At 37.9% G+C, this 18,853-nt stretch overlaps 1 protein-coding gene across 2 annotated transcripts; it reads right to left on the bottom strand.

Annotated features, from left to right (window-relative positions):
* Window positions 1-1,128: 1,128 nt before the first annotated feature.
* Window positions 1,129-18,253, bottom strand: LOC123675718 (acetyl-CoA carboxylase). Of its 2 annotated transcripts, XM_045611183.1 has the most exons (29): window positions 18,093-18,253; window positions 16,153-16,492; window positions 12,633-12,750; window positions 11,596-11,844; window positions 11,338-11,518; window positions 10,982-11,278; window positions 10,630-10,916; window positions 10,206-10,368; window positions 9,884-10,143; window positions 9,353-9,573; window positions 8,508-9,297; window positions 6,750-7,351; window positions 6,459-6,691; window positions 6,014-6,349; window positions 5,482-5,933; window positions 5,222-5,425; window positions 4,954-5,152; window positions 4,669-4,898; window positions 4,344-4,611; window positions 4,083-4,291; window positions 3,881-4,024; window positions 3,704-3,824; window positions 3,465-3,652; window positions 2,710-2,845; window positions 2,428-2,628; window positions 2,061-2,365; window positions 1,813-1,983; window positions 1,618-1,758; window positions 1,129-1,560 (listed from the first exon to the last, which is right to left on the bottom strand). In XM_045611183.1, the coding sequence occupies exons 1-29, from the start codon at window positions 18,199-18,201 to the stop codon at window positions 1,459-1,461; spliced, it is 7,257 nt and encodes a 2,418-aa protein (XP_045467139.1). In that variant the 5' UTR covers window positions 18,202-18,253; the 3' UTR covers window positions 1,129-1,458. The 2 variants fall into 2 exon arrangements, with proteins under 2 accessions (XP_045467139.1, XP_045467140.1); XM_045611184.1 differs by lacking the exons at window positions 16,153-16,492; window positions 18,093-18,253 and adding an exon at window positions 13,368-15,107.
* Between the last annotated feature and the right edge of the window lie 600 nt (window positions 18,254-18,853).

Genomic DNA, 18,853 nt, shown 5'->3' with positions numbered 1-18,853 from the left:
AGCTCCGAAGCGTACCAGTGCACATTTGTACTGTTCCAGCGAACAGAGCGTCAAGGGCGTCAAGCCCTCGCGTTACTTTTCCCTGACACACCCTCCGAATTTGCGGGGCGTCGAGCCCTGACTGGTGTGAGAGAGAAAGAAGATCGTTACTTCAAATAAAGTATGAGACAGCCTTAAGATGCTGGTTTGTTTATGTTTAATTTGACAGTTTGGATTTGGCGCGTTTCAGTCACAGCGAGGGCGTGAGGCTTTAGTGCGCCGAGCCTTGGGGACACGCACCTGACTGGAAAGCACTTAATGTTAAGGATGCATTGGCTCAGGTATCACTTGGGAAAAAGAAGTAAACTTTTTTTTCTCGACCGAGCTTTTGCAATCAATTTATTGCATCCTCAGAGTTTCTAAAACATACACATATACAATAGTATATATTATGAGTTCACGACGTCTTTTATCTTGTCTAATCCCTATGCCTTTCTATCATTCAACTGGTCTTCAATTGTTGTGATACTTGGAAGGTAGGTAGGAGCTCCTCCAAGGCCACAAAATCATAAATGTGGATCGGAATCGTGCAGATGGTTCTCAAGAATTCTCCAAATTTGAGTTTTTTTGGGTATTTTTGAACTAATGCTTTGCTTTATTCTTCGATAGGTTTCAAATCAAATAGTAAAAAAAAATGAAGGATTTTTCTTTCTCACAAGAATTTGGACATTGTTATGAAAAAGGAGTAATTTTGAGAATTTATTTTTTTTTTATGCTGTATTAGTGCTTGTTAGTCCTTTGGTCACAGCTTCTTAGGGTTATATAACGACTTTCTGATCAACTTAAAAAAAGAACCTACTTGAAAGGTAGATCAACAAGTTTCTTGTTTCAAATAATCTTATGTTGATATCGGTTACCAATTTTTAATGATTTCCTTTAAAGTTTAACTTATTCAACAATACTAGCTGGAACAATGCATACTGGCAAATGAGTGTGTTGACATAGCAGTCCATCGGTCTAATCGCCTACTATAATGCAGTAATAATAATTTCCCTTTTATTCACTACTAATTGGTCCAAGTGGTATGTCTCATTAAGAAAGAGAGATGTATTATGTTTCTCAGATTGGGTCGATAATAGACATTAGAAAAACAATATAAAGTAATGTATTTCAATAAAATAACAGTGGTACTCAAATTCTAATATTATTATTATCTAAATAAATAAACATTCTTTATATAAAATTTGTACAAAAGGCCAATAGAAAAATCTGTTTTCATCTCTTTTAAATTCTCTAAAAAACTATTGAACCTCACCTTGAATATGTACAAGCTATTTTTCCCAGAAAATCTCATAAAAATAACCAGTACTCCAAAAATCTGACAACAGTCACACTACAATATTTACAGGAATGAGGAACCAAATTCATAACATTTCACTGAGGTAAATTGGAATGTTGTTGATAAAAAGGATAATGTTTTTAAAACTTATTGGACATCCTCTTGAAGATTTCAGTTTGCTGATGGTCTTTCAATTTCTGAATTATATCCATTACTGCATCCACAGAAATTCCTGGACAATTCTACAAAGAATAAATGCATTTAACATGTATTAATTACAAAAATTGATTTCTACTCACTTCTAAATGTTTTTTGATCTCTGATATTGCAGAGCCTTCCTTGATTGCATTAATATTCCTCATTAACAATGAGTTAGGTTCATCTGTTTGATATTCCATCCATTTTGTAACCTCTTCATTATCATCCCATTTTTTATATCCCTACAATTAAATTAAGTGTTGATCTTTCAAGAGCATTTATTTGTCATTTGTTACCTCTGACGTTCCAAGATCTTCAAGGAACCATCTACTGAGCATGGCTTCACCTTGACCAATTGTAAGGTTATGTTGTGCTTCCGTTAAAGTCTTAACAACTTTGTGTTGCAATATCAGCCTCCTCAAACGCCAGTAAAGTGTCTTTCGAGCCTCCTTCCAAGGTACTATTGCCTGAAAGAAAGAGAACAATATTAACCAATTTCCTTGGAACATAGTAACATGGATGGATATTTGTTATTCCCACTTACCGATATGGCGCCTTTCTTCAACATCCTAGCTGGTTTATCATGTAAATCTGCAAAGTGGACCGCGATAGTGTGATACAAAGGCACGAACCTCCTCTCTGTTTCCTCTATCTTGGCCTCTAAATCGAGCACTTCTTGCGATTTGGGACGTTCCACATTTTGAGATATACTAGAGGACCTTTCTCGCATTGCTAAAGGTTGGTTCTGTTGGAGATTCTTAAGCTGGTTGTCCAATTGTATAAGTTCAGGCTCAATACGATGCATTGCCTTGATCTGGTCCTTCAAACGGAATTTAATTTCCACAATACCTGTGATATAAATAGTTATACCGATAGATTTTTAGAGAACATAAGTTAAATGTAAGACCAACCTTCGGGTTCTAGAACCCCACCGCGGGCATCTGTATCAGCATACATTTCCATGAAATTGGGATTTATCAGAGGATCCACCACAGCCCAGGCACCCCCACGAAGCTCACCATTAGGAGGTATATAAACGATGACAGGTTGTTTATACTTCACCAATCCGTCAACAATCTTGGCACCAAACTTGAGGATTTCATCGTACATGTCTGAAAAAACATGAAATATTTTATTGACAATTGTTTGCCCAATATTCAATAAAGCAAACATAATTTTGTACTTTCTCTTACCTTTCATTCCACCACTGAATCCTCTCCAATTAGCGAAAATAATTAATGGAAGATCTTCTCTGGAGAAATCTTCTATTGCAGTTGCTGTCTTATGAGCCGAATCTGGGAACCACACTTGTCCTGCTTGAGATACAGTCTGTAACAAGACAATGAAAATTTTAAAAATTAAAATAAATATTTGGAAGTGTTTACTGTCCTTATTATATATTTGTTAGTAGTGGAAAGACAGGAACAAAATACAATTCTTAATAAATTGCCAGCGTTGCGATCATATATTTGATCTTCCTCAGGGCTATAATGTGGAAAGAAACGGTCGTCAAAATGGGGAAGGAAATCAAAGACTTCTCAGACAACTTGAAAATTTTTTTAGAAATAGGTTAGATAGAAAATTTGTAGAAAAGTTGTCAGTATAATATTTGGTATAAACATGTAATATTGTTAAGAATTATTAAAAAGCAGCAGTCAATTTTAAGATATGCATATTATTTACAAATGGTTCGAGATACAATTTGGATTTATTTGGACAGGGTAGGCACTTTGTCTAAATAGGATGTTCATATTGAAATTATGGTAATTTTTCTACATGTTTTCTGTCTAATCTATCAGAATTGTTCCCAATTTTAATGACCTCTTTATATATTGTAGCTCTAAGGAGGAAGATTGAATGTATGATCGAAACTTTGGCAATTTATTAAGTATTATTTTTTTTCATTTTTTCACTACAAAAAAATATTCAGAATTCAAGTTTATTTTACCTTGGCCTCTGAATCTAAATTAGCAGGATCCGCAGGTAGTTTTAGCTCAACAGTTCTTGTTTCTACCGCTATTACACCAACAGGTATTCCTCCTAACTTTGCTCTACCTGTGACTACTGTCTGTGCCCAAGGTTGCATTATTTCGGACCAACTGTCTTTGTCAAAAAAGCCTGATTCCCAATCACCATCTTGAAAAAATTATATTAGAAAAAAAATGAGGAAAAGTATGCAAGACTCACTTTGGGATTTTCGTCCAGCTAACATAAATCTGGGATCATAAGGCGCTTTTGTGGGAAGGAAATCAATAGATCTTTCTATCGAATCCATGGAAGGCACTATTGGTAATGGAGATAGTTTATCCTGAGAAATCATTGCTTTTAGTTAACGTTCATTGACTGAAAAATCACAAATATCACCTTTGGAATGTAGGAAAGCCATTTGAGAAGGGTATAAATGCCATCTAAATCACTCTGTTCCGTTTTATGAGACACTCCATTATTGTACATGATTTGAATACCTCCTAGTTGGTGATTTGAAGCATAGACAGGTCTCCCCAACACCTGAAAGTATTTTTTATCTATAGGTTTTCCAATGAACCATATTTATATCTTACATTACCTTATTCAGAGCCTGATAACCAGTCAAAATTATAGTAGAATTCTCAATTTGAATCACCCTTTGTCCCAATCGTATTAAATACGAACCTATTCCAATAGCTCTGCACGTTACCATAGAAAAGGTCACAATCTCATTGTAAGCCTTGGAGGTCTCTCCAGCTATCATGCCAGCATACCTGAGATTCTCAACCCCAAGCCCGTCATCCTTGCCTTTGAGAAAAAAATTACTATCCCACTCACACTCAGTTGTGGTTCAACTTACCTATTATATCAGTAATTCGGTATCTAGACTCTCCATCATCCTCAATCAATTCTGCTATACAAGAATCCTTGAAACTAACTTTAGCATAATCTTCTGGGGTGAGATACAAGTATTTTAAACCTTTATCAGGATCTTCAGGGTCAATCAATGCTCTCTGGAACAGAGCTTTCATTTCTTCAGCTAATCCAATTCTCGCTCCACTATTAGCAGATATATAGATACGGGGAATTTTCAAATAGCGAGCCATTTCACTGGCCAATGCAAAAACCTATAAAAATATAAATGTGGTTACATTTTTGAAGAAGTTTAAAATTTTAGACTTTACTTTATCTTCTCTAGGCCCAAAAGCTCCAATCAAATGTGTGATATCATTAGCTATAACGATAATATCTCTTCCTTGGGGATACTCCGGAGTAAATAGAGTGAGTTTCCAAGCCACCATCCCCACATTGTTCTCCCCTGGTACTCTCTTTTGTTCAATCAAACGGGTTTCCGTTTCTGCATCCAAAATCAACTCCACAATCTCCATGAGTTTATCGGGGCTCTTGATATTGGCTGGAAAGTGAAAGCTTTTTAGTCTTTAATATGTAATAAAAAAAGAATCAATTACCTGAACTCCTTTCTTGGTACTGTTTCCATTGTAGGTCCACCATTTGTCGGAACATATCTGGAAAATCGTAAACATATGTTGTACCAGAACTTTGGGCCTGGAATCTTTTCTGTTGAAGGTAGTCTTTAGCGAGGTATGAGGTGGAGATTGGTAAACCATGCATGGGTCCCTGTTTTTCGCCATATGCTTGGAATTTTATCTGAAATAAGAATTAGATTATGTTGAATAAAGAACATATATTCTAAGAAAATTGTTGGAAAATACTTACAACTCCAGTCTCTTTGTCCACAACTTCAGTATACATGTTGATATCTAGGTAATATCCACTATCATTGGCCAAGCACAACCGAATAGTAGTTGTAGGACTATTAGGTGTCGACCTGATGATCATTTTGAGTTCAGCCTGAAGGACTCTCAATTTCCAAAGTCTGGCTCCATATCGTATGACCATGTTTGTTACAGCTTCTTTAATCTGAAAAAAATTCAGAATATAACAGAGGTTAATTAGATGATGATTTCTACACTCACTTTTGCAGGATCCATGATAACAGTAGGTACAAAGTTTAGGAAAATATGATTACAGTCAGTACGTCTAGATTCAGGATGACCAAATGCCACATCCAATTCATCCATTGCTTCCAAAAGAACCCTCTCACCCTCATTCTGCAGATATTCAAAGGAAGCTTCCTTAGTGATGAGATCAGAGTGTCGAATGATGGTTCTAATAAAGAACCTATAATCCGTTACTTCACGACCGCCCTCGACCTTAGCCTTTCCCAAGTAGAGATGCATCTTTTGATTCGAAGTAGGTAGTGCTTTGAGGTTATAGTTTTTCATTCGGTTCAGTTCAAGCTGGAAGGCGCAGGCCGGTTCCAAGTGACGGTATATTTGGTCTTCAATAAAGCCATCTCTAGCTCGGAATGTGAAAAATTTGGGGGATTGTTTATGTTTTAGTGCTGAGAATGTTATTCTTCTTATACCTATTGATACAAAACAACACTGTGTATTTAATATTACCCGTAAAAGTCTCTGTGAATACTTGATTGTCCAAAAAACTCACCTCTCTTATCCAGTTCTTCTTTGTACTTCTTACAGATCTTTCCAAGAATCTTAGATATCGATGAATCATCAGTGTCACCCTTATCCTTAAATCCTATATGCATGATGTGAATGGGTTCAAGAATTATCTCCTCATCTGAGGGTTTAACAGTTGAAGGATCTATGGAAAGGCTGACATTGATTGACGTGCTATTGTTTCTGGATTCAGAACCGCTTTCCAAAGCGTTCAGATCTCTCAGGGACACTTGAGCAGTGCTGTTAAAGTCTTCAATTAGATCCAAGATCTCATCTAGATATTTTTCGAACTGATGGATTGAGTCAAAAGCAGACATGATACCTGAAAAAAATATAGGTCGATGTAAAATTTGGAACAATTCCCCAATTTTGTATTGAAAATGCAATTCTGAGTGCTAAAATGTTACACCTATTGCAGTGAATGTCCTTACCTGTTCTATAGAAGCTATCCACGACTTTCCTGGAGTCATTCTCTTCAATCTGAGGGTCCTTCAACTCATCGAGCTTGCTAAGTCTGCTGGGATGGGAAGGTGGTAGCATAAACTGGAAGTATACGATGGGAACTTCGCCACTTAATTCCAAATGTTGTAAAGTAGAGATGTCATAACTTGTGTACGCTCTCCTCACGTAAACCTCCAAAGCAGCATTACAAACAGCCCTATTGCTGTAAAAACAAACAATTTTTCCAGATTCCTAGTTCATTCATTTCGAAGTCCGCTTACCTGTGATAGAAGAAGTCGTGCAAGATATCAAAGATAGATGTTTCGGAAACGATAAGCTTTTGCAAATTTTCTGGATGAAACTCGTGACCGTACATATCGACGGCGGAAAGGAAGATGCTCTCCATCTGGTTGTGTCTCAGTTCGTAGGCCGGTTGGTGGGCAGCGATTAGAACCTGTCTGGCCCTAAGAGCCACCCTGGAGTGTTCGGAACGGTTCAACGAGGTTAGTTCGTTCAAAGCGGGCGCCAGTTCGTCTGTGAGTCCAGGCTCGTTGGTCCACAGGTGGTCAATGAGCATTGTGATCAGAAGATTTTTTTTGGGCACCTGGCTGTGCGAGAATATGGTGGCGGAAACTTGTGACATGTCGTCTTTGTATTTGTCTCTCAGCTGGGCCACGCACTTATCGTAGCTGCCCTGCTGGAATTGACTCTCCACCTCGTAGTACTGTTTGAGTAAATGCTGCACGGCGGCCTTCATTCTGCCTCTTATACCGTTGCGATATCGCTGGACTAGCTGTATGATGCCTTCGGTGGCAAGGAAGAAGTTGTCGCGATCAGCTCTCTTTGAGAGAGTGGCAGCGTATTGGTCGATCACAGCAGCGATCTACATTCAAATAAGAAATCTTCAGATTCTCAAATAGGCCTAAGCTCTTATCATAAAGGTATCAGATAAGCAAAAAAGTTCAAGTAATTTTTTATGATGAAATAAGAATATACAGGTTGGTAACAATTATCCCAAAATCTCCTGACCGCATGTTAGTTCATCTTCTAGAAACTGTAGCTCTCAATGGAACATAATTTTGACACACATTCATGAAAAAGTATGTAGCCCACACCGGCATTGGGATATATGGACCTAGACTGAGGATCTCTAAAGCCCTGGGAAGTGAGCCCTCGATTCTACAGACCGAGATAATGGCTGTTTATGTATGCGCCCAGGAATGTCTCGAAATGAACCTCAAAGGGGCGCATATCTACATCACCATGGACAGCCAAACCACGCTGAGATCCCTGAAATCGTGCTGTCAGGGGTCTCTGCTGACTTGGGAGTGTCGTAACACCATAAAGCAACTGGCCAGAGGAAATAAGGTGACTCTACTATGGGTACCAGGGCACCGTGGGGTTGAAGGAAATGAGAGAGCGGATGAGCTTGCAAAAAGTGCATCAAGGTTAAGACCTGCTGGACCTGAGCCTTTCTGTGGGATAGGAAAAGACCAATACAAAGCTGCCGTCCAGCTATGGGAGTTGAACAGTAGGACAATCCACTGGACTAACACTCCTAGACTTGCTCAGGCAAAGAAATTCGTGAAGATTTCACCTACTTACACCAAAAAACTCCTGAAGCTGTCGCGAGCGGAGCTTCGGGTGATGGTGGGACTGCTGACGGGGCACTGTCGGTACAAACATCATTTGTACCGTATGGGTAAGTCAGCAGACGAGATTTGCAGGCTCTGTGGATCGGAAGTAGAAACGGCTGGACACTTGATATGCAAGTGTCCAGAGCTGGCTGGCCTAAGAACCATTCACATGGGCAAGCTGGTCCTGGATACCAGAGAGGTAATTGCCAAGGCCCCTAGGGATGTTGTCAATTTTATTAACGTCGTTGACGACCTCCCTGGGTTTCTATGAATGAGTAGGGTAGTGAACAAAAGATCTGCATGGTCGCAGTTCCCGGAAGGCTTACCGAAGCAAAACGACCCCAGTTCAAATAATAATAATAATAATAATGTAGCCCACAAGAACATGTGATACTAACTTACCTCTTGACTAGGGAACTGTGAAAGAACCGAAGTAATATTCTTCTCATACTGTAGCATGAGCTGTCTGATAGGCTTCTCGACTCTGTTGTGTATCCTACCAGAAATCGAAGCCATGACCTCTTGTAGTTCCAGCAGCGGTAGACTGGGGTCTCTCAAGCTTGCCATAAAGTTCTCGATGATTTCCCTGAGACGAGCCGAATGGTATGGTTCCGGCAGACAGAACCCGGCCAGGGTGTTCTCCAGGACCGCCCTATAGCCCACGTGTATGTGATTTAGCTTGTCAGAACTCATGGGCACGGACACATCGAGCTCAGGGAACGAGCCCTTGTACAGGACCGCCTTCGTGACCAGTGATGGATCGTCCAAGTCCAAGTGAGCAAGAATAAAGCCTGGCTCCAAAACAGCTCCGGGCCTAGTCGCGTATCTCACGGTACCGGCCTCGTTGACCGTTAGCGTCATCAACATCTTCATTACCTCGATCTCTGCAAATGCCTGGCCTTTGTCTACATGGGCTCCTTCCTCTACCAGGAACCCTAACAACTTGCCGGCCGAAGGGGAACGAAGGACGGTTGGGTCGTTCTCTTTTTCGAAGACGCAGGTTTGGTTGCCTATCACAATCCTAAACCTGTCCACCTCTTCCTTCATGTAAGTGGTGAAGGAAGCACCATCTACGGAGAGAAGGATGCCACCGTCGCTTAACCTGTGCACCTCTATTTCTTTGAAAGAGCCATTCATTAGCAGGAAATAAGTATTGGGTCCACTCTTTGTAGCTTGTACTTTGTATTTAAATCTGAAAGATTTCATTTTTCAAAGATAAGGAATAATGAGTTGCTTCTCATTCTTACCCTTCGTGTATTAATTCTACATCCACAACGTTGGTTAATGTATTGGAAGCTTGGATTTGTCCTCTTTCTAAAGAGGTTATGAACTCATCGAAAGATGTGCTTATGGTCTTGTCAGCTATGTGCAACGAACCGCAGATGACTCCCAACATAATGTCTGGCTTTTCAGAAGTCATTCTTTCGGCGATCAACACGTCGAGCCACTGAGTATCCATTGAATTCTCCTACAATAGCAAAATTTAATGATATGACATTTAATTCATGATAGAAAATCACTGCGCCAAATACATTTTCAATTTATGAATAACCACACAAAAATTTCAAAAAAGTCTAAGACTTGTGTGTGAGAATTTATATAAACACAAATAACAATACTGCTATGCTGTGCCAACAGATAGATGAAATGCAATTTTTAACATAAAACTAGTGTGGAAGTTGGTTCAAAAGTATGAGAAATTCCTTTTAGCTCTATCGATTATATGTAGCAAAACTTTTTCTTTGCTGAGATTTTCATGTAATTGGGTATGTACTTACCTGAAAGCTTTTGGTCTCGAGTAGAGTGATCAAATACTCCACGGTGGTCCTAAAATCGCCTCTGATGGACAATTCTTTCAGGGCAATAACCAGATTCTCCCTGGCCTGTTCTCTGTCTTCTCCCCATGAAAAGCAATGTCCGAATTGGGAATCTGCAAACTCATGAAGACCACCCGAAGCTGCCACTGAGAAATAACCCCAAACATTCTTCGATGACCTGAAGTTGAGTTCTTGGACGGTTCCAGAACTAGGTTTGAACCCTGTGGAGGAGAAAGATAATGAGGAAAGTCATTATAAGATTATTAATTTAAGTCATGCTTACCTTCATCTGGGTTCTCTGATGTGATTCTGGCAGCAATCACATGTCCCCAAGGTTGTGGTTTCTGTTTTGGATTGTCAAAGTTAATTTCCGTTGTTCCCCATGGTGATTCGCCATATAGCAATCTGATGTCTTTGATGTAGTGTAGTGGAAGACCCATGGCAATCTATTTAAAGAAACATCAAATTCACTCATTATAAATTAGAATTCCAATGAATAATTGTTATAGATAGTCTTCAAACATGATCACAAAATAAATATTTTGACCAAAAGTTTTCAAATATCTACCCAGAATTTGATAATGTAATGCTAATGAAGAGATATATCCATGAAACGGATGGACTTTATTTTGGTAGACATATTGAGAACTTATCTTATCAAATTCATAACAAAATATGGTCCATAGAGACGGAACTTCGAGACTAACCTGCAGTTGGGCTGCTGGAAGATTAACATCAGATACCATCTCAGTACAAGGGTGTTCCACTTGAAGTCTGGGATTTAACTCGAGGAAGAAGTAGGCACCAGATGGGTCGTACAAGTACTCCACGGTACCAGCGGACACATAACCAACCATTTTAGCTAGGCGAACCGCCGCTTTTTCCATATCTTCCAAAATGTCAGGAGAGGCTATAACTGCAGGGGCTTCTTCAATGATTTTCTGGTGTCTTCTTTGGATGGAACAGTCACGACCAAAGAGGGAAATTGCGTTACCTGAATGTTTCGAAATGAAAATAATCAAATATATTGTTCAATTCGAGCACATCTGATGTACTTACCGTAATTATCAGCTAATAATTGCACCTCGAGATGTCTGGCGCATTTGGCGAGTTTCATTACAAAGATCGGACTTCCTGGAATTTCTGCTTGGACTTGTCTGAAGGCCTGGGCGAAGTCCTCTGTGTTGTCGACCTTTCTAATACCTTTTCCACCACCGCCCTCTGAAGCTTTGATCATCACTGGAAAGCCGATTTTCTGAGCAGCCTTCAGACCTTCTTCTGCATTGGAAACGCATCCTCTTGCGAACAATTCAGACGAGATTTTTATCTTTTTACCAGAGTATTGAGCTTTCAATTCTACAGAAAATTCAGGATATTATTTTGTTGAAGTGATTAGGACTTAGTTGAGTAGTTACCAGAGCCAGACCAGGGTAGAGTGGGTACTTCAGCCGTCTGGGCGACTATTGATGAAGCTATTTTGTCTCCTAGAGCCCACATAGCTTTTTCGTTAGGGCCAATGAATGCAATGTTGTTCTTATGGAGAAGTTCTGGTAGCTTAGGGTTCTCGGAGGCATGTCCCCATCCTGCCCAAACAGCCTGTTTCAAAGAAAAAGGAATAAATATTGGTTTTGAAGGAAAACTAAAAGATATATTCTGAATTAATTTGAGTTTACCTGAACTTGTTGTCGAATAGCAGTGTCCACGATTAGCTCCACGTTAGCATAGTTATTGTTGTTGGTACCACCTTTAACGGGTACGTAGTGGTCGGCCATCTTGATATATTCTGCGTTCGCTTTTAGATCTTCAGGAGTAACCATTACTACGAATCTTACAGCCCTTTCATTTTTGAACATCTCATATGACCATCGTCTAACTGATCTCATGCATTTCACTGCGGCTATACCATTATTGGCAATCAGTACCTTAAATACATAAAGTTTTAGCTTTCATATCAACAGGAAACTAAGGAATTCGTTTTTTTTATTTGAAGCAAACTTTTTAATTTAAATTATTGGAGCTAATTTCTTTAAAAAGATTTTACTTTGATAGTGCTATTTAACTCTTCAAGAACCAATATCGCCTCTGTAATAACGTAACGCATACCTTATTAAGTATTTAACAATTAGCAATTATTGATTTAAAAATCAATTAGAATTTTAGATTGAGTATTCATTATTTTCGTGTCGTAAAATTATAGTTTTACACGCGTATTGTCTCCAGTTACCGAGCTAAAAAAAACCTTGAAATGTTTGCATATTCTTACTTAAATAAATCGAATATATCTTAATTTTGTAGAACAGAAAACCAATTCGCCTAGTTTTGGTCCTTCGTCCAAAGATTTTCTTGGAAACTATGAAAGCTATTAGCTGTCTTTAGTTCAAAAAATCATCAATCGTCCTAGATCGTGAATACGATCTATGAATTTTCAAGGCAAAAATCAAAGTATAAAATTTTGAAAACATCACATCTACAGGAATTGATTACACAAAATCATGAATTTTCAAACGTATACTGCCATAATATTAAATAGAATATTTTTCACACGCAAATTTCTAGCTCCAGTAGAATTTTTCAATATTTCCTTTTGAATATATGAGCTTTTTATTGAAGAACCATTGGATTTGAAATATTCTTAGAAACAGGGGGAAATAATAAACCATGGTGTAAAATTTGTGTTTTTTTTTTTGTAATTTTCATTAATCAGTATTACCTTATTTATAACTTTCGTCCCATTAAACCTCTTCACAAACTCTTCGGGAGTGGCGACAGTAAAATCCTTCTCTTGAAGCCTGTTGTGCAGCATGACGGTTCCCTGGGACATGCTGGGCCTAAAAAATTCGGAAATATCATGATTTTCCCTTTCAAGCGTGTCGAAATTTTCCTTTTTGAAACGGGCCAGTCGTAACGTACGCCACTGAACGCGGCCCACCGGAATCCTAGTCAACCTGGACATTTTCGAATGCAAACGTTGCCATGGCTACATCGAACGAAGAAAAGGCCTACCAGGACCGGCAATGTAAGTATCCGGAAACGATGAAATTTCCGATTTCTTGATTCGTTCCGGACAAACGCGTGGTTTGAAACGAAACAAAAACATCGTAACCCTTCTAAAAATAGATGACAACTTGAAGGCGCTCGACGGCGTTGACCGATCTTTAAAAATCGTAATTAGAGGATCTACAGAGTAGATTGGATTTCGAAGCGGAATATATGTTCTATGCAGAACTGGAGTAATCTATGTTCTATGCAGAACTGGATTAATCTATGTTCTATGCAGAACTGGATTAATCCATGTTCTATGCAGAACTGGATTAATTTATGTTCGGAATAGATGTATACATTCATGAATCAGGGTCTATGTGCTTCGGAATTTCATTATCACATAAGTAAACATTAGTAACGTTTTGTGTAAAAGACTCTTGATGACGATCTTTCCATTACTTACGTCAAGTGTTCGCCGACCTTCAATCTCCTGGCTCTTGTGTACCATTCCCTGGGTATATGGAGGTTATTATCCGAGTCCACTTTAGGGAACATTTCGCACATAGGGCTGTCGGGTGTTGTGACTGGCGATTCGTCATCGCCGATAACGAATCTTTTCGAGTTGCGGCGACCCAACATTTTCGCGTGTAGGGTCAACCTCTTGTCGTAATCTGCGACAGTGATCTCGGGGAAACCGCCATACGTCACCGTCTTCGCGGTTTTCCCTTTGTCGGTAGCCTCCGAAAGAGCTTCCGGTAGGTCTGTTGGTCGCGACAGGGTTGCCTGTTCTGAACTACTTTCGGGGAAAAACAGAAAACGGAAAACCTGCACTATCCAGTCTTTAAGCACTCTCATCAACGGAGAAGCGCGTTTTCGAACGAATATGACTCCATTTTAGACTGACTCTGTACTTAGAAAGAAAATACTGAAAAAACTATCCTCAACCAAAGTGGACTTTTCCATCCAAGAGCAAATCAAATGGTTTCTTGAACTTTGACACCTAAGAAAACAACATCCAAAACACAAGACAAATATACAATCCCGACACTGAAACTGAACTAGAATATCAAAACTAAAATTTGATGATATAGGTTTTTGCTGCCGCTAATGAAATCAACTGTTACAAGCTTCTAAAACCGAAAAATTGTACAACTGACAAATATCGACGAATGCTCGGTAAGAAACGTATAATTTCGTTGAACGACTATTAATTTTCACACTCTTTGCACTTGTAAGGTCTTGTCAGAAAACAATGACTTAGTTTGAGAACACTGTTCAATTAATTAAACTGAGAATCAGTTTTTTGAAAATCTTATTTCAATTCAAAAGTTTCCATCTCTAAAAACATTATAATTCCATTCATCATAGAGTTTGATTTCTAAATGAGATATTTGAAGTAAGTCCATAAATATTTTGTATGAACGAAGTTTTCCTCGTCAAATTCTGAAAGAGCGAACATAAACTCAGTTGTCGAGGGTCATCGGAAAACCTGTTTCTGATAATGAAGCTTCATTACAGAAGTAATTGCTTGACCAAAAATCTATTTCAATGTTTCTGACGCACAACAATAGAATATTTCACTGACAAAAGTAGTTTTTTAGATAATTCTGAATTGAACTGCGTCTTTTGGTAAAGTAAGGACAGATCAGGAGAAAATTGTGACAGTGCAATATTGCAGTAAACTGGGTGAGTAAAAACAATCTCTAATTGATGTGATCTCGATATAATTTGAATAGGATGTCTTCAAATGCTTTGTTTCGCCGTTAAACAGAAATTGGGGCATTTTCGACCAGAGAAGTTTATTGGCATTCTATGGTTTGACCTAGAAAGAATGTCATTGAACTTGACTGGAACCTACTGCTATTTTAGAGGAATTTTTGAATAGTGAGAGTAAATAATAGTTTTGCTAGTGCTCACAACAAACTTCGTATGCAGATTACAATTCCTTTTACTGAATTTTCTGTTTAGAATCTCGACACCTGTTAACCTAGAAATTCCTTTACGAACACTATACAACTGCGTCACTTTCGAAGACCCCAATCATCTGATATCGATTAGGCTACACGAAAAACGCAACAAGGCACATACCCAGACTTATTATGATCGAAACCACCCCAAAGAACGCAAAAAAAATATAAATCTGTTTTCCGACGTTTCCAGTCGTATTTTATTCGCGCACGGCCCACTCTACACGTCATGAAACTTTCGATCGCGAGGCCCAAACAAATTACGGAACGTCATTTCTTTATACGAGTGGTAGGTATGTGGAATACGACAGCAGCTGACGTCGCTGTAATCGTCTCCATACACAATTATCACCGCATTCTTTATTTCGATATTCGCCCAGAAAAAAATATCTCAATGATCCGTTTTTTTGGACGATCGTTCCCCCGAACAGAACACCCTATCATTTCTTCACGATGACAGTTGGTATTCTGTGGTGGCGTTCTGGCCGAAAACACGATAACTCTCGAATGGAACAACTTATAACAACCTATATTAAAGGCTTTATTCGACAGGGGTTCCGTGAATATGGCCGTTCAAAATTTTGTTTTCCTTTCAATTCAATAGGACTGAAATGTTGCGCTTAGACTTAAAAAATGTTTCAAGCTTTATGCATAATTCTTGAATGCTTCAATAAAACTAATTTATAATTATACTTTAATTATATTAAAGTTGGGAAGTTGGGGGTCTCAAATATTTTTTGTGTTCCTGAATCCGATATTTCCCAACTTTGAACTAGAGAAAATTCAAGACACAAAACCGACGGAGTTGAGATTTTGGGTGTAGATATGAAAAAAAACAATTTCAATCTGAGGTTTAAAATAAAAACATGATCGCAACAATAGAAGATTTAAGAAGAATATACGAAAAGAAACACTCGATGAGTGCATGCACATATAAAATAACAAATTCAATGCTCAACGCAAAATTTCATGTTGATCGCCATAACAAAACTGGATAAAGCAAAATATCGGAAGAAGAACTCCATATTTTCATGATAGATCCTACTAGGTTGAAATTAAGTTTGTATATTTGAAACAATATCATATCGAACATTCTTGTCAAAGAGGATCATATCATCAGAACCCCTCATCTATATAACTAACCGACAACAACGACATCTCATGTGTTTTCTGGTCTATACGGGCGTATGAATCAACCAGCGCTCAAAATCTCCTGACGCCAAGTCACAGCCTTTCTTTTTTCTATGGCGGAATAGGTGAACCACAGAATATCATACTTACTTCAATGTCTTTCTCCTTTCGGCCAAGGCCAGTTGATAGTCTGTAGCGAAACCCCCTTGCCCCCTAGATGGCGTTAACGCTGCATTGTTCATCCCGTTGAGCTGAGTCTCATCTTGTGGGAAATAATCATCTTTTTCCGCAGATTCGGCAGAACCATCACCTAATGTGAATTGCACCGTATTCCCTTCTTCCTCTGCCATCGTCTCCAAATTGGTTCTTTTCTTATGAGGAAAAGTCTGTTCAAATCTCACGGCAAACTCTTCCTCTTCAGATATCGATCTTTCCACAAAACGGGGTCGTTTTTTCTTTTCCGATACGTTTCCGGTATCGGCTTCCTTTTCTGGAACATGAAAAACTTTATTAGCGACCTTTTCCAACGGAGAACACCGCGGGTCATAGAAGAGTATCGCCGAAGTTACGATAAACCTCAGACATAGTAAGATGTTTCATTCAAAGGTCTATGACTATAGGTACTTATAAATCGATGAAATGTTTGATAGGAAGTGAAAAAAAGGTACACGCTTATTTGAATTGAATGGTTTGCACAGGAAACGAACTATGGACTCCCATAATGGGTCGACTGAAAAATACGTGAAATCTACGAAATTCTCATAGTGTTTCGATCTGGTCAACACTCACGATAGGTAAATCAAGGACTAACCAGGTCGAGAACAAGTAATTTTCTCATGTTTATTCACGACACAACAATACTGTACAAATCCCTTAAAATATGACTTCATGTTCCCAATTATTGCTGAATGATACTGAATTTGATAGACGATATAAGGAAAAACTACTCATGACTTATCAAGTTTATTGAATATATACAGTTATTCCGAATTGATGCAACAATAAATGAATGAATGAATGAAAAATTGAAGTAAATAATGATGTTCATTGTGATTTTCGTATCGAAATTTATTTTTCCGACCTTTATCCAACCTTTGCCCCATATTGCGATGAAAATTTTACTCATGCACTCATCGAATTAACCACTGAATAACACGGTGCAACAAGTCTATCTGCGAAACTAAAACTGAATTACATTTCCTTGAAAATCTCTTAAATAAAATTTACCGTCACCTGAGTAAACTAGTTTCTGAGGAATGCCCTCGAATAATCATCATGAACCATATTAAAATCGTTTTTGAGGAATCATTAATAATAAATTAACCAGTTCGAATATTTTGGAAAAAATATATTAACTTGTACGGGAAGTAAAGTCGAAGATCTACAGAAAGCCACCGATTTTCGAATTTTCATAATCTATGCCCGAAGGAACCACAGATGTTGAATATGTAACGCATATATTGTTTGAAAGGATTTTTCAACAAGAAAAATATAATTGCCATTATTAGGCATAAAAAAACAATAAAATAGTAGAGATACCTAATGTACCGGCCAACTTCCTTGTTAATTATTGGAGAATGGAATTTATTACACTACTTTTGAATATGAAACGACTAAGTTGTTCATTTAAATACTAGAAATTATCTCTTCTTCCGTACTGGGGTTAGACGAGTCGTTCAATTTGACCGATTGTGCAGAATTTGACTTTGAAAAGATCGAAATCTGACGCGACCTTGCAGACTAGTTCAACGTAAATCTGGAAGGTCGATCGTTCGAGAAACTTATCTTTCTTTCATCGAAATATAAATATTTGCGTGCTGTCCCATTTATTATGACATCGCAACAAACCTTGGAATAAGAAATGGAAATATTAGGAAAAATATAAACACGGACAACAAAAAATCAACACCTCGATATTCTCGATTATTTTCCACATTTTCTAAGAAATAATTATTTCTAAATGGAATAATTCCTTGAATATGCCCCTACGGATTCAATAATAAATATTGCAATTATAAATTTAATTTAGAAAATTGCACTTCACTTCTAGGAAAATATTCAAGTATTTTTCATCAATGAAAAATAGTTACCTGACTCCTTAGAAGTTCTTAACGTCCTGAAGGCACTAATTAGAGATTTCACTATGCCAAGCACACAGAGTACAAATATCGAGCATAAGAAAAGATCAAAAAAATTCATACGGTCATGCTATAATACGGCAAAGGCCGTTTCTGAACTGATCCAAACGAATTAACAAAAGATAAATTATATCTGAATGGGGATTGCTATCGACAATTAAGAGATAAATCTCCGCAATCACCGTGTTTTGATCTGGGTATCACATATCGAGCACTTGTACACAGAAACTAACACACTCTGAAAATATCAAACTTCTATGTTTTTTTCCAACAACCAAACGTTGCGAGAGAATGATATTCATGCATTTCTCCGAGTTTGGATTGAGTAGCTCTAAACTATCAAATTATCCCATTATTATATGAAGAGATCAATTTAATTTCACGGCAAGGATAAATCACTTTAAGGATTCGAATTCACTTGATGGTAATTTGAATGATCCACCGAATCAAAAGGAATCGTAAAAGTTTGTTTCTTATGTAAATATCAATTAATTACATATAATTAAAACCCCTCTATTAAGCTTAGACAATTAAGTATGCTCATTCATACACAAATAGTTTTTTAGGGACAGGTTTCAAGTCATATTTGTATCATAATTTCTGATATATTAGAGGATCATGAACCTTTTCTCATCGTTGAAAAAAGTTAAGCGTCTCAAATAAGGGCGAATAAAACATATACATATATCACCTAGAAAGGAGCAAAGGACAAG

This window comes from Harmonia axyridis, chromosome 3, assembly GCF_914767665.1.
Source record: "Harmonia axyridis chromosome 3, icHarAxyr1.1, whole genome shotgun sequence".
Taxonomy (NCBI): domain Eukaryota; kingdom Metazoa; phylum Arthropoda; class Insecta; order Coleoptera; family Coccinellidae; genus Harmonia; species Harmonia axyridis.
The sequence above is the reverse complement of the archived record's forward strand: the minus strand, read 5'-3'. Positions and strand labels throughout refer to the sequence as shown.